Source organism: Pygoscelis adeliae, unplaced genomic scaffold (assembly GCF_000699105.1).
Source record: "Pygoscelis adeliae isolate BGI_AS28 unplaced genomic scaffold, ASM69910v1 Scaffold38, whole genome shotgun sequence".
Lineage (NCBI taxonomy): Eukaryota > Metazoa > Chordata > Aves > Sphenisciformes > Spheniscidae > Pygoscelis > Pygoscelis adeliae.
Window position 1 is genome coordinate 15722061 of NW_008825614.1, and position 14159 is coordinate 15736219.

The 14159-nt window shown below is 39.7% G+C and overlaps 1 protein-coding gene across 1 annotated transcript; it reads left to right on the forward strand.

The window, feature by feature from the left end:
* The first annotated feature begins 1775 nt into the window (after window positions 1-1775).
* SPIC (Spi-C transcription factor (Spi-1/PU.1 related)) lies at window positions 1776-10910 on the forward strand. Its single transcript, XM_009332944.1, has 6 exons — window positions 1776-1851; window positions 3369-3395; window positions 4024-4117; window positions 5758-5867; window positions 6813-6921; window positions 10383-10910. Exons 2-6 carry the CDS (start codon window positions 3393-3395, stop codon window positions 10808-10810), a joined length of 744 nt encoding a protein of 247 aa, XP_009331219.1. The 5' UTR covers window positions 1776-1851; window positions 3369-3392; the 3' UTR covers window positions 10811-10910.
* The last annotated feature ends 3249 nt before the right edge of the window (window positions 10911-14159 follow it).

The following is a 14159-nucleotide window of genomic DNA, read 5'->3' on the forward strand; positions in this document are numbered from 1 at the left end:
TCCTCCCCTCTTGTTATGTCCCCAGGTTACACTCAGTCCCTTCAGTGAGGTGGTGGGTGGCACAGGGGATTGGGGTCAGGACGTAGCGGTTTCTCTCTGCCTCTCCTTCTTTCTCACCCTTTTCTTCCGCTGCTGCTTCCTTCTTACTTGTGTCCTCTGCTCCCACATGGAGCCTCCATGGGCCACAGTCCCTTTGAGGGCGTGCCTGCTCAGTCATGGAACCCCTCCAACTCCTCTGACCTTGTTGTCCCTTCTTTCCCTTGTTTCTCTCCTTGTCCCCTTGATCCCTTGTTCCCTCCTTGTCCCCTCTGGTGTTCCCTCCTAGGTTTGTCTCCTCACTTTTGGCATTTTCTGCTCTTTCCTCAGAATGTTTTCGCAGAGGTGCCGCACACATGGCTGATGAGCTCCACTTTGGCACATGGTGGGTCCGTTGCAGAGCCAGCTGGAATTGGCTGTGACCAGCACAGGACAGCCCTAACCTCCTCCACAGGGGCCAGCCCTGCAATTTTATGGCCAGGATGAGTGGGGAGCACAGGAGGGCAGAAGAGTAACCACCCAGCTTCGGGTAGAGATGTAGGAGTAGGCAGGTCAGGTTGCATCATCAGAGGGCCTATTAGCACATCATTTATTTATCGGAAGGAACCCAGGAGGGATCTTGAAGCTCATTTGTAATTTTAAATCCGATACATACTTATACTTCAGGAAAGAACTGAACCATGAAATCTATGCTTTTCCATGTTGCAAAGTAAAGTTAACTGTATGTGGAAAGAAGTTAATTGTCTAATCGTATTTTGGCCTGAAATCCAGTGCTGAGTCACATTTTGATGTTTTAAGAGTGCGGTTGCAGGTTAATTTTCCGTTATAAGCCCAAGTCACGCCAGAGAAGTGCTACAAAATGGAACTCGTAGTTCAAAAAACCACATACATGTATTAATGTATTTCATGAAAAAAAAAAAAAAAATCTGAAACTTTGTGGTGCAAAGTTTGAAAAGGCAGCTTGCATCTGAAACCAGCAGATAATGGTTGATGTTAACATTGGCCTCAAATTGCTTCCACTCAGCATTCATAGCTGGGCTAGTTCTTGACTATGGTTATTGGGAGGGAGTATAGATAAATATTGTAAGAAGTAATTACTATTTTACAGCAGTTTCATGGCAAACGCTGAGGAAATTTTGTAAAATGTGCCTCTGAAAGACTTGGCTGCAGAGAGCTATGGCACAGGATAGATTATGTCAGCAATAAGAAGTTTTGTACTGAAAAACATAGACTTCTGTAGGGTGCAACAGCATGGCTTGTAGCTGCTCAGAAAGCGTGTGGCAAATTAGCAGCTACAGCTTGTCTGAATCTGTACTGAATGCTTTAGTAAATGCTTTAATGCTGGGCCTGGGCTACAAACGTGAGCTTTGAAGCAGAGTTCTGAAATTCCCTCAAATTCTTATTTTGGGGTCTAGTTTGGTCTGCATCTTGCAGTGAGCTAAGCGGGATGTTCAGATAAAACCTCAACGTCCGCTGTAGTCTATATGGGTGACTACATACCAGTGACAGATTTGTTAGGATGTGCCATAGCCAAAAGGAATCTCTCCCAGTGCATGCAATCTGCATGTCTTGGACAATACTTAAAACATTCAATTTTGTTTTATATCAGTACAAATCATCCTTTTGTGCAGAGTGAAGGGCCATGCTAGCAGTGTACTATACCTTTACTCTCAAAAAAATCCCTAGCCAAACACTTCCCTAAAATCAGCTATTTAATGCAGCCCCTTTGCCAGTCCATTGCTGTGGGAACCGAGTCTTTCATTTATTTATGAAACCAGACAGATTCTTGTGTTGTGTGTGGAGTTGAAATTCTAGGTAAGTGTTCAGACTTTTTTTTAAACTTACTGAAGGTGTGACCTTTTCTTTTTTTGGTATAAATTCAGCTGTGTAAATGGTATGACCATTCAACAGTACCTTGCCGATACTTGTACCTTTTAGGCTTTGAAAGGCATCAACAGTGACTGCAGATGTTCTATCAAGGTTACCAAGAATCAGTTTGGAGTTTGAGTTAGACAAAAGCAATTTAAAGAAAGTGAATTACTTAAAATTAGGGGAACACTATGTGAGGATCTGTACAAAGGAGATTCATGTCTTTAATTTCTACAGCTCTATCCCCCAAGAATCTGTGGCCACTATTGCAGCTAAAGGATTAAAGTGGCCCATTCTTGTTTTAGAATAAAATTAGATCAGTTTATCAAAATACTTGCTGCACTGAAGTCAAAGAGAAAAATCCCATCGACTTCAGTGAGGTCAATTTACTGAATCACCAGGATTTCACCATATATGCTTGGTCATCAAGATTTAAAAAAACCTTTACGAATTTTGATGGTACTTTTTAACATACTTATCTGAGGCATAGTTACCAGGTTAGAACATTCATGGTGAGTCTTGGATAAAATTCTTTCATATTTATATTTATATTTATGTATCTTGTCTCTCCTTTGCATTTTAAAACATCACACAGACACCAATTTTGCATCTGCTGAAATCACTGACAAAATTTCCAGTATTTTCAATAGATTATAATCAAACCTTTAATGAGTAAAATACTGACGAATACATTATTATTATTACTATTACTATTATTATTATTATTATTGTTACAATTTTGAAATAATAATGTAAATGAGAACAGGAAAAGGCAACAAAACCTGATCATTATAATCTGTAAGAAATAAATATGTAATAAATAAAAAAGAGGTACTAAGGAATTGTTTCTGAGTAATGTTGTATATGAAGTATACTCCATGTTAAAGTGACTGAAAACATGTCTATTTTCACTGTTTATTAAACAATCAGATTTGCTTCTGTAACTCACAATTAGTCTGAAAGTTTATGTATATTCACATACAGTCATATGATAATCTTCATTATGGAAAAAAACTTAGTTTGTTTCAACTATGTCTGAAAACCAAAAGGACTTAAACACTTGCATTTGTTCAGGTCAGTATTTTCTTTGGGAAATTAGTAGTTGTGCTAACTAAGACTGACTGTCAGCAATAACAGATTTTCACTTCATAATGTCTTTAAAAAATGTGTTTACAATGATATGGGTAGTAATCTAAAAGTCACAGTATTAATGAAACTGGAAAATTTAGTAACGAAAAATAGTATGAATTTAAAAAAAAACAAAATACAATGTTGCAATTATTTAATTTCATTAAAATGCCACTTTATAATCCTAAATTACTTTTATCTGTATTATTAAATACATTTTATTCCATCACTGGAAATAATGTGGAGTTATTTCATTTTGTTAATGGCATTTATACTGAGAGAATTATTGTTTATTTTAAAACATGCAATTTAAAAATATTGTTTATTTTAAACAGGATTCAAGTTTTGATATCTAAATAATGGTAAGTCTACAATGCCTTTACTCTCTTTCATTACTGAGTGCTTCAAATATGCTACAGAAAACTCTTAGGCAAACTCAGATTTTGGGGGAATTTTTTAGCTTTTTAGAGCAAGTTGTTCTAAAATGACAATAAACAGTTTTCTGGAAATCCGCACTTGGTTTCCCATACTGGCATAGTATAGCATTTTCTCTGCATAACTACTTCATAACTTGTACGTTATAATTTTTGTCATGTCAATGTTATTGAATGATAACTTTGTCTTCATAAATCGTGTTACACAAGCGATACATACCTCTCTATTACATACTATAAAACACTCCAACAGCAGTAACACCCTTTATATAAACTTCTGCTGCAAATTAAGGAAATGAACCTTGAAACATTTGCGCAAGTGATTAATGTTACCCGTGTGAGTTGTCCCACTGACCTCAAAGAGACTTCTCAAAGGAGTGAGGACTTTCTCATAATAGTAAACAATTATGGTAATGCCTCGGTGCCTGCAAAATACATATTCCAGGAGGATGTATATTCTGTATAATCACTGTATTTACTTGGGATTTTCCGACTGACAATGTTGAAAGATCCGGCCTGGTCCTTTTGGGCTCCTGACAGAAAAATGTTCTTGCAGAATTTTCCTGACCAAGACGTACTGGGCCAGGCTTTCGAAGATGCACTAGAAGTACTGCAGCAGCACTCTGACAGAGAAATGCAGTATTCACCAGGTAAAAAAGACCATTATTCCATTTCATTTACCGTTTTGTATTTTTAAGGAAAGTACATCTGAAGACATGTAGGTGGGAGAGTAATTTCCCAGGGGTGGATTAATGAACAACAGAAGGGTACATTGGGAGGATGGAAAGGGGGAATAATATGCACTGCCCAGTGTGGCTTGCATCTTCCATGTCACAGCACAGGGACACTGTTGGACAGCCCCTCTCTACCTTCTCCCCAGTACTAGCCTAGGTGCATTGAGCGCAGATTTCCTATAATCAGAGGATATATGACCATAGTGCAACAGCCATTTTCCAGTTTCAATGTTTTCACTGAAAAATGCCCTTCTGTTATGCTGTGAATGAACTCTTATAACAATGAATTCCGGGGGGGGAAGACAAAAAAAAAAAAAGACCAAGGATCCAACAGGTGAAACTAATTTCCACAATTACTTTTTTTACATTAAAATACAAATTTTAAATATTTTTACGCAGAAATGATAGTTTGAATATGGATAATTAATACAAAAGTGTTTTTCTTGGCTTCAAGAGTTTTCTACTTTACAAAACTTAAAATACAGGCAAGCTGTAAATTGTTCCAATTCAGGCAAGGTTTTGGCAATTAAATTACTATAAAATTTAAAATCTGTATTTGGTGTTTTAACATTATAAATAGAAATGGTAGGAAAGGAAAATAGGAGGCTATATCACAAACCCTCTAAGTCCAGAACAAAATATCTACTGTATTCTGTATGGAATGCATTTCATATGAGGAAGTTTATTTACATATTATCTATTATATACTGAAATGTAAATAAGACCAACTGGGCCATATCTTCAGCTGTTGTTAATAAATTTTTGGCTCCACTACATTGGTAATTCACACATGCTGAAGGACCCATTACATATAATTTCTTGCAATGTCCTTGCCTGTATCTGTTGTTAGGGCCAATGGAGAGAGGTTTTAAACACTTGCAACTCAGTGTTTAGTATGTTCCACAGCTGCACCCACATCTCCACTTGCAATAGATGTACCCCCCCAAATCTTCTTCTGACCACCTGCAGTGCATAATTTATTCCAAATGCCTCAGTCCGGTGTTCTCCTCTGCTTCTTTTAAACATCCTAAAGTCCTGGGTTCCTTCAGTGTTGTTCTTTCAGGCACTGCAGATGCTCTGATGCTCCTTCACTTCATTCATGATCAGAGACTCTTACTTGCATTGCACTAATGGCCTGCAGAAGAACTGAGTGACATTCTCTTCTCCTTTCTAATACATGTATTATAGTAGCCTATAATTATCCCACTCATTATGTCTGGTGATTTGTTTGGCCCTCCTTTTTCTATTAACCAAACTATTTCATAATACTATGAAATATCTGACATTTTATCTTAACAAATACTGCTTATTTGCCTTTTGTGAAGGCAAACAAAACCAGCCTAAGGGTGTGATTAGCAGTAACAGTACAGATTATGTTGGATAACCCGCTGACATGAAATATCTTGGCTCTGGAGAGTTTATTATCTAGAAGTCAGCCATAGGATAAATGCTTTTCGACACACCCAGTAGCATATTAGGTTGTTTGCCGCTCGGTTTTCCCCCCTCTTCTCTCCCTTTTACTCACCCAGTTTTTGCTCCATCCTCCTAATTCTCAGGTTACAAAAATTGCCTGGCTCTGATCAACCACCACCACCTCCGAGCAAGTCCCAGCTACTCTGCAGCACCATCTACAGAGAACCCAGGGTATAGCTGGAGAAATGTGATTGTAAGTGAACTGATTACTAGTAACAGAGTCAGACGTAAATGGAAAATTGGCTGCCCATTTGTGATTTCTCATACCAATCATTATGCTAACTCTAACAGAAATTCAGTCTGGCCAGGCGTGATTCAGATGAAACTGCCTTGGGAAATAGTTGCAAAACACGTTTAATAGTCTCTTTTTAGGATTCATCTTAGCTGTTTGCCTCTCGTGCTCCTCTGTGGTTCATCATGTAACATGACAACGAACAAACAAACCTACTAGTACAGCAGGGAAAAGGGCTTCTCTCTGTTACCCAGGAACAGGCAGAGAACAACAACTTCCAGCCTCCGCATAGCTTCTGCCGCTGTGAGAAAGTGCCACGCCTTTGATTTCTTCTCCAGCAGTTTGCTTTAAGAGTGCTGGGAAGACCAGCATTATCTGGACTTAGCTCAGCTCCAGCCTGCAGAGTCTGTGTTCGTTCTTAAAAATACTGGGACTGTGGCCTCCAGGAGTGGTGGAAAATGAATATTGCAGGGGAGAGAATTTCAGGTAAACAGATTCCACAAAAGCCCATTTTCAACCAGCAGATTAGCAACAACATGACACAGGAACTACAGAGTCTGTAGGCACCACATTCCAGGTGGCCCTTGTCTTTTACTAACTCTGGAAACAGAGTCCACTGTTCCTCCTCTGCTTCCAGCAGAAGGGTTGAAGGTCCAGAGTGAGGCAATTACTCTGTTTTCCCTCTTAATGTCTCCCCTGGTAGGCAGTCCTCCCCACTGGACATAAATTGGTGCTGCTTGTTACTGGTACAGTACACTGCGTGCCTTCACGGCTGAGAAAAGTCTTCCATGGGTGAGGTGATGAAAGGTGGCATTTTGAAGGCTTCAGTAAATTAATTAGTGCGAGTTTCTTTCTCCTCAGAGAATGTACTCTATTAGTAACCCTTCGTTGTCTTAATTCTTGAAGAACAGTGCAGCGGATTTTTATGCAGATGAGACTGTCTACCACACGCTGCAGAATACTCCAGAAAGCCAAGTGATGCATGCTGCTGCTGGCCAGCCAAAAGCAGGGAAAGGTGTGTAGAAAAAGCATCTCTTGATACATAATGGTACTTTAAAAAATCCCTTGGCAAATTGTGCTTTCTCTTTTTCTTATTTTTTTTTACTTTTAACGGGAAAAAATAAGTTAACATTTAATAGTAACTAGAATACAACTGCTAGTCTTCAATTCCTATCTGCCAAATCTCATAAGGTAAGATAAATCTGTTATCATCTTATTCTGTCGTCTTGTATACTACATGGAGAAACAAACCAGAGATGTGTTTCACTCCAAATCATCTGGGATGAAGTCTGATGCAGAGAAGTAAATCTAGCTATCAATAACATCTTTATCCACTTTAATAACTTATTTTTTTTATGTGGTCCAACAAGGAGTGGTTTTCTTGAAGGTTTTTCATATACATGAATATTTTTGCACCTGATTTTATGCCTTTGTTTACTTTTCAAATTACCTTTTAGCTTTTGTCACTTCCAGTGTGCAATTTTATATCTATTTTTGTGCTCCTTTTGGTTGACTTTACTTGAGTGGATATCTATTTTGCAAAGAATAGGTCGGGTGACATTGATCATTACAGTACTTCATTTGTTTATTGCATTCATTCTTTGGTTTTTGTTTGGGACTCAGCATCTTTTCTATGACTCTGCTAGATGAGATTTACACAGCTTCCACTCTGAGCTGTTGTACCTACTTTTGACCGTGGGGTCTTTTTGAGTAGCTTCCTGGTTTTGCTGCTTTTTGAAATCCCCTTCTTTCAACTTTAACCACATGGTGCCAGTTTTTGGTATCATCTCTCCTCATTGATGCTGAACACTGCGGTTTCTGTTGCTTAATAGCTACTACTACCACAAATTCCTCGGGACGATGGGAAGAGTAGCCTCTCCTTTTAAGTTCTGTACTTCTAGTACTTGAAATTCACTATTGCAAATGAAAACCTTTCAATCCAGAAATGTTCCTTTTCTAAGTCTTACCCGGTGTTGCACTGGGGAATTTTACATCTGAATTCACCTTCAGTTGTTACTGTTCTGTTAAACTTCATTTCCTATTTCACATTTATTTTACATTATTATCAATCTTCTTTTCCAGAAGGCTATACTGCATACATTTGCAGAATGACTGACTATTCTTATGGGGGGGGTGGGGGTGGGTGTCCTTTTATGGGTTTCTTTGTGTCCATGGCAATATTCCTGCCAGAAACTGTGATTTGGGCGACTGTTTCCACTATACCTAAATAAATTTAGTCCTCTTGGCTTCTTATTAGGACATGAGAGGTTTTCTGTACACTAGCAAGTAGTGTAACCCTTTAGGAATAGATCTGTAGATGAAACAGTGAGTACTGAGGACACAAAGTCTGTGTTTGAAGTGTTTCACAAGGGGTTTTTTAGGGCAATCTCTAGGCCGCAAGTTCTGAAAGATGCAGTGACTTAGATACGCTTCCGGAAAGCATCTTTGAGTTAGGTTTCCTCTGAAAGGAGTCCAGTTCATGCACGTCAAGACCATTCCATGATCTGAACTAAAGCTTGGTGAGCGGAGACAATCAAGAGAGGCACTTCAGAAATGCATCTGAGTTAGAGATTAGAATTAGACTGAATTAGACTCTCTCACACGCAGAGAGACTTAGGCTGCTTCGGGACAATTGAGCACAGAAATCTAATGCAGATGCTCTCAAACACCTTCTGGAGGAACCTGCCTCTCTCCAGTGACCACATAAGAAACCTGCAGAGACGAGCCTGCTAGCTTAGACTGATGTTTAAGGCCTGGTGATGAACACCAGTAGCTTCTGCAATGAGGTGCAGTACTAAGATCTGTGGACTAACCCCAGCTCAAACTGGTGCATCGACGTTGTGTAGCACTGTGTAGATAACAGCTGGGCTCTAGAAACATAGCTGCATTAACACATAAGAGCCAATAAGACCTCTCAAACCAAGACAGCTAGAGACAATGTGTCTAGAAATAAAAGCTCGGGCAGAAATGACAGCCGAACTAAGAGGACAGACAGCATGAAATCAGATGCTGCTGCAGACATGGCTACACTGTCATTTTCCAAAACAGACTCAGTCCACAGATGTCTGTGGATTTTCCCCTGATTTTACTTGTTCTACCATAGGTTCATAGGTTTATAGCATTATTCGAGTTGGAGGGGACCTAAGGGGGTCACCTACTAAGAAGTGTTTACTGTGACCAGGCAGTGTCCTTCACCGGTTTGCTTTTAAGCTTCTCATCTTGGGAATAATATATGTATTTCTAGTAGAATATGTACTTCTAGTCACAGGTCAATTTTTATTTAGATAATGAAACTTTATTAATTTTTTGGAAAGTACCTCTGATTTCAGGCTCTTCTTCTTCCTAGTCTGACTGTCACTTCTCTCCTCTTTCCTTACCACCAGATGCAGAATTACTGTCATCCCTAACAGATGTCTTGGCTTGACCTCAGTGTTCCTTAGCAACTGTCACTTTTCCCCCGTTCCTAGTTTAAAATAGTCACGCAAGACAAGACTTTATGAACTTTAGGTGCAGCTGCTTGTTTCCACTTTGGTTAAAGTGGAAGCCGTTCTTCTGCATAGATTCTCCTTTCTGCAAAATGTTCCTCTTTGTCTCATAATCTTCAATTCTTCCTCCTTACGGCAGCTTCTTGGTCACCCTTGGCTTTGTGGAGGGAACTAGAGGAACTTCAGAGAGAGGGATCCACAAGACCTAAGTGAAACTAAATAAGCCTCACTAGTAAACTTAAGTTTGAGAGCTGACCCTGTGGAGAGAAGCACTTTGTTAACTGACAAATATCGTGGTACTGAGCTTGCTTTATTCTGCATGGGAATGCAAGTTGACACTTCGGCACATTTTTAGAAAACTACAGTGCACCAGAAGGTCTAGCTCCTTATTGACTAGGTGAGGTTTATGGTTCAAAACTAGCTTGCTCTTCCTGCTCACTCACTCCCCCTTTCTTATATCTGAGACTACCTTGCATCCCCAAAACATTCCTGAAACAAACCTGACAAAATTGACTCATCTCAAAATCTTTGAGTTTTGCTTAAGCAGGGGAAACATTTATTCAAAAACATTCAGATTGGCTCTCCAAAAGCTCTTTCCTGCACTGTTTGAGGATATAATTTCCTGCAGTGAGTTCCTCGACCATGCACCTGCACAGCATGTGTCTGAAGACTGCTGAAGGTGACTTCTGAGACCTACCACACAGTGAAGTCACAAGATATTTGTCATGATCCCCAAATAACCTGCTGTTGAAACTCTAATGACCAAAGCCCTTTCTGTCACCACAGATCTGTACGTGTTTCAGAGCTATCATTCCATTTGCTGTTGCTCGTCTTCCACTGAATAGTTTATACTGATATTTTAATTTGTGACTGCGTATTAGGTTTACCTATGCTTTTGCCTGTAAGACCCTTTGCAGGAAAAAGACAACTGCTTATCTTTTAAAACAAGTATGAGTTCCGTTCTGACATTTTGTACTTTATTTCTTAATAGGTAGAAAAAAACTTCGACTATTTGAGTACCTCCATGAGTCTCTGTATGATCCAGCTATGGCAAACTGCATCCAATGGGTGGATAAGCCCAATGGTGTCTTCCAGTTTGTCTCCAAAAACAAGGAGAAACTTGCAGAGCTGTGGGGAGAAAGAAAGGGAAACCGCAAGATCATGACATATCAGAAAATGGCCAGAGCACTGAGGAATTATGGAAGAACAGGTGAAATCATTAAAATTCGAAGGAAGCTGACATACCAGTTCAGTGCTGTTGTTTTACAGAGACTTGCTCCATCTTACTTCTTGGGAAAAGAAACAGTTTATCATCCGTACATTCAGTCTAATCAAGAATATCAGTGTGCAGATGACTGGACCAGTTACAATAATTACATGTATAACAATGGTTATGCATTACAGCATGCTAACAGCTAGACATGTCTTTCACATAAACAGGCCTTTGTTAGCTAGTAATGCTTTCTAGCACAGGAACTCTTCTCTGTACATAGCTTTTCCTTTAAGATATCATACAAACACGTGAAGAGGAGGGTTTTAAAAATGATGTTGGCCTAGTTTTGTTCCTTTTGAAGCTAATGATAAACAGTCATTGACTACTGAAGAAAACCAGCAGCTGTAGGGCATGTTCTATTCTCCATGACGTTAATCAGAGGACTTACTTCAGATTCAAGCTGGTATATCCAAGATCAGGATCAAGGCTTTTGTCTGTTAGTGGACATCAAAGATCCCACCCTGACAACACTCATTGGAAGTTTTATGCATGTCCCCAACATTTCCAATCAGAATTTAGATGCTGTTGTACCATAGCACACACACTCCTTATCAGTTGGGTGCACGTGAATTAGAAAGGGAAGAGATTTGCCAACTGCATGAAGCTACTGTCTGCTTTTTTCATCAATGTTCTTTGTTAAGAGACATTTTCTGAGTGAATGCCTGGCTGAATGATAGGGTCCACATGAAGGTGCACCTGTTGGCCAAGTTGTTAATCCTTAATCACTTAAATTAACATATCTTAGCACAGTTCCTAACATATGGCATTAGCATTGCCAGGTGCACATTTCACTGTTGGCAGGATTCACTGGGAAAATGACCATACCATGAGGGGGTTAGTAAAGGATTATGCTTTTCATGAAGTTATTTACAGTTCTTCCCCCACTCATATAAGAAGCTGCATTTTTATCCAGCAGTTCTGTACTCGCCTAACAAATACAGCTTTGTTATTTATAACCTCTTTTGGAGTTATAACTTTATACATATAAATACAATTTCACTTCTCCAGCTCTTTTCCTACATGGGAATGTAGCTGAAAGACTCAGTGATTTTACACTCTCTTTATGGGAAAGAAGGACTAAATTTAGGTAAAAAGAGAGTACTAGCCCCTTATGCCAGGATGATACCTATAAATCTACTTTTTCTCATACTTCTGTTACCTGATCAACTTGTATCGTCATATGAGTTGGCTGTTGTGCCAAAATGCTTCCATTCAATTGCATTCAATTCCAAGTTCTGCATTTTGCTTCAAGTGAGTGCAGGCCTGGATATTAATAAAGACAAAATTAATTTCTGTGGAGAGGTATAAATGGTGGCCTGATATGTTTGATGAAATTCACTGACTTTGATAGTCGCCCCTTGCTCTAATTCTTGCTTACTTGTACGGGGATATAATTTTATGTAATAGACACAATGCAACACAGTCTGCTCAAGCAAAATTCAAGGTTTTGAGTTAGCACTTCAGTAAGATGAAAGATGTGTACTCTTCGAAATCTGAAGCATGTGAAATAGCACTAAAAACAGACCCAGATGTCAGTAAAAATCTGCCAAAATAAGAAGGCCATAACTGTGTTGTTACTATTTCATTTTGAGTGTAGTGTCCTGTAAAATGTGAACATTACTACAAAATAGATGCAAGAATGCCTCTGGTCTTATAGAACTGAATCTGAATCCTGCTGTAGCACTGAACACAGTGAGAGTTTAACTTTTACAAAGGACTGAGGTCTTTCAGTTGGGATGCCTTCATTATGTGAGCACATATGTAAATACAACATTTCAAATGTCATAATGTACATAAATCTGCCAAGAAACTGCACAGTTTAGTTACTCCACATCTGTCACCCATTGCACACTGACTTTATGCTATTTACAAGGCTGGTAACATACACCAGGTTAAGAGTCTGCTTTGTGTAAAATGCTTACTTTATCAATATGTTTAGATTCACTTTCCTCAGCCTTATCTACTTGTTAAGGAAATAAATACTTATTCAGATTCTGTGTTACCTTTTTAACTTACATATAAACATTAGCGTTTGCTTCCTATAAAACTGGTAACCAGGTGAGATGTTATAGCTGCAGCTGGGAGAACAGTACAGAGCTGAAAGAGAAGAGCATAAGAGGTAAGAAGAACTGAAGGAAATTCAGGCAGAGAAGAAATGAGGGAATCATAGTATCTGTGGATAGAAGAGACAGATTTCAGCCACAGGAGTAACCACAGGGACTGACAGTGTTAGAAAGAGATTTATTTGAAAAAATGTAGCCCTCCCCCCTCTTCCTGCCCCCCCCAATCAAATGTACCTGGAGAGATTTTAGAAGCTCCTACTGTAGTTCTGTGGCTATAAAGAAGGATATTTAACTATGCAATGACCGATACTGGGCTCATATACAGAAAAGATTCCTGACTTAGCAATGCTTTAACCTAGCAGACAGGTTAAATCATAAGCAAAAGCACAAGATTACCAAATATATGAAGCACAGACTTAGACTTGCTGAGGTCTGAAATAAGGTATAGCTGGTTTTAACTGTGCGAGTGTTTAAACACTGAAACAACACACCAAGGGATGTGGAGGATTCATTGTTTCTCAAAATCTTTAACCCAAGATCATATCCATTTCTAAGATGTACAGTACTGCAATAAAGTCATGATAGAGTCATAGCCATACCACAAGACACAAGACTGAATGTAGGAAACCAGACTTCTGCTAGTCTTAGTATTTGCAGGATCCTGTCAGGTAACTCCATGTAGGAAAGTCAAGGCTACATGTGGAGATCTAAACAGAACTGCAGTGGGTGCTTGGAAGGCATTTTGATTCCCAATGCAATCCCCTGTGCAACTCGCCCTCTACCACTGTCCTCCCACCCTCAGCCTCTGCATTTAATCTCCTCCCTCCCATCTGCACAGGCTTTGACACAAGATGTGATGGTGCCAAGCACCCAGGGGAAATGTGAGAGACAGCTCCCAAGACAACAACTTTATCCCATCTGCATAACTCTTGATAACTGGCCCATTGCTGCTACTGCTGACTTTGCCTTTGTCTCCCTCCTGTCTCCTTTCTCCTCACCCCCAGCAGCCAAATCGGGCCAGAAAGCCGTCTGCCTGCCCACCCATCTGCCTATGTTACACACCCACCTCTGACTTAGAGGCTGCATCTTGCCTCAGAAGAGCCTGGGATAGAGCCTAGGGGTGGGGAAAGAAGCTGGGCTCCTCCCAGCTCCCACACTTAGTACCCCACTTTAAAGGATACCCTAGTTTGAGCAAGGTGCTCCATACTGAAGTCCTGCACATAACTAACACTGTGCCTCATGATGCTTCAGGCATTTAATGAGGACATGAGCCTTTCAGGGTGAAGTATGCCTCTGAAGGGATGGCAGAAATCCTCTTGCACAGGTGTAGCTAGACATTTGGACAGTCTACTTGCTCATCCCTTGTGCCGACTTTGCAGCCTGGTTTCTGTTCAGATGTGGCAGAGAAGATCAGAGGGTCCCAGGTGAGTGC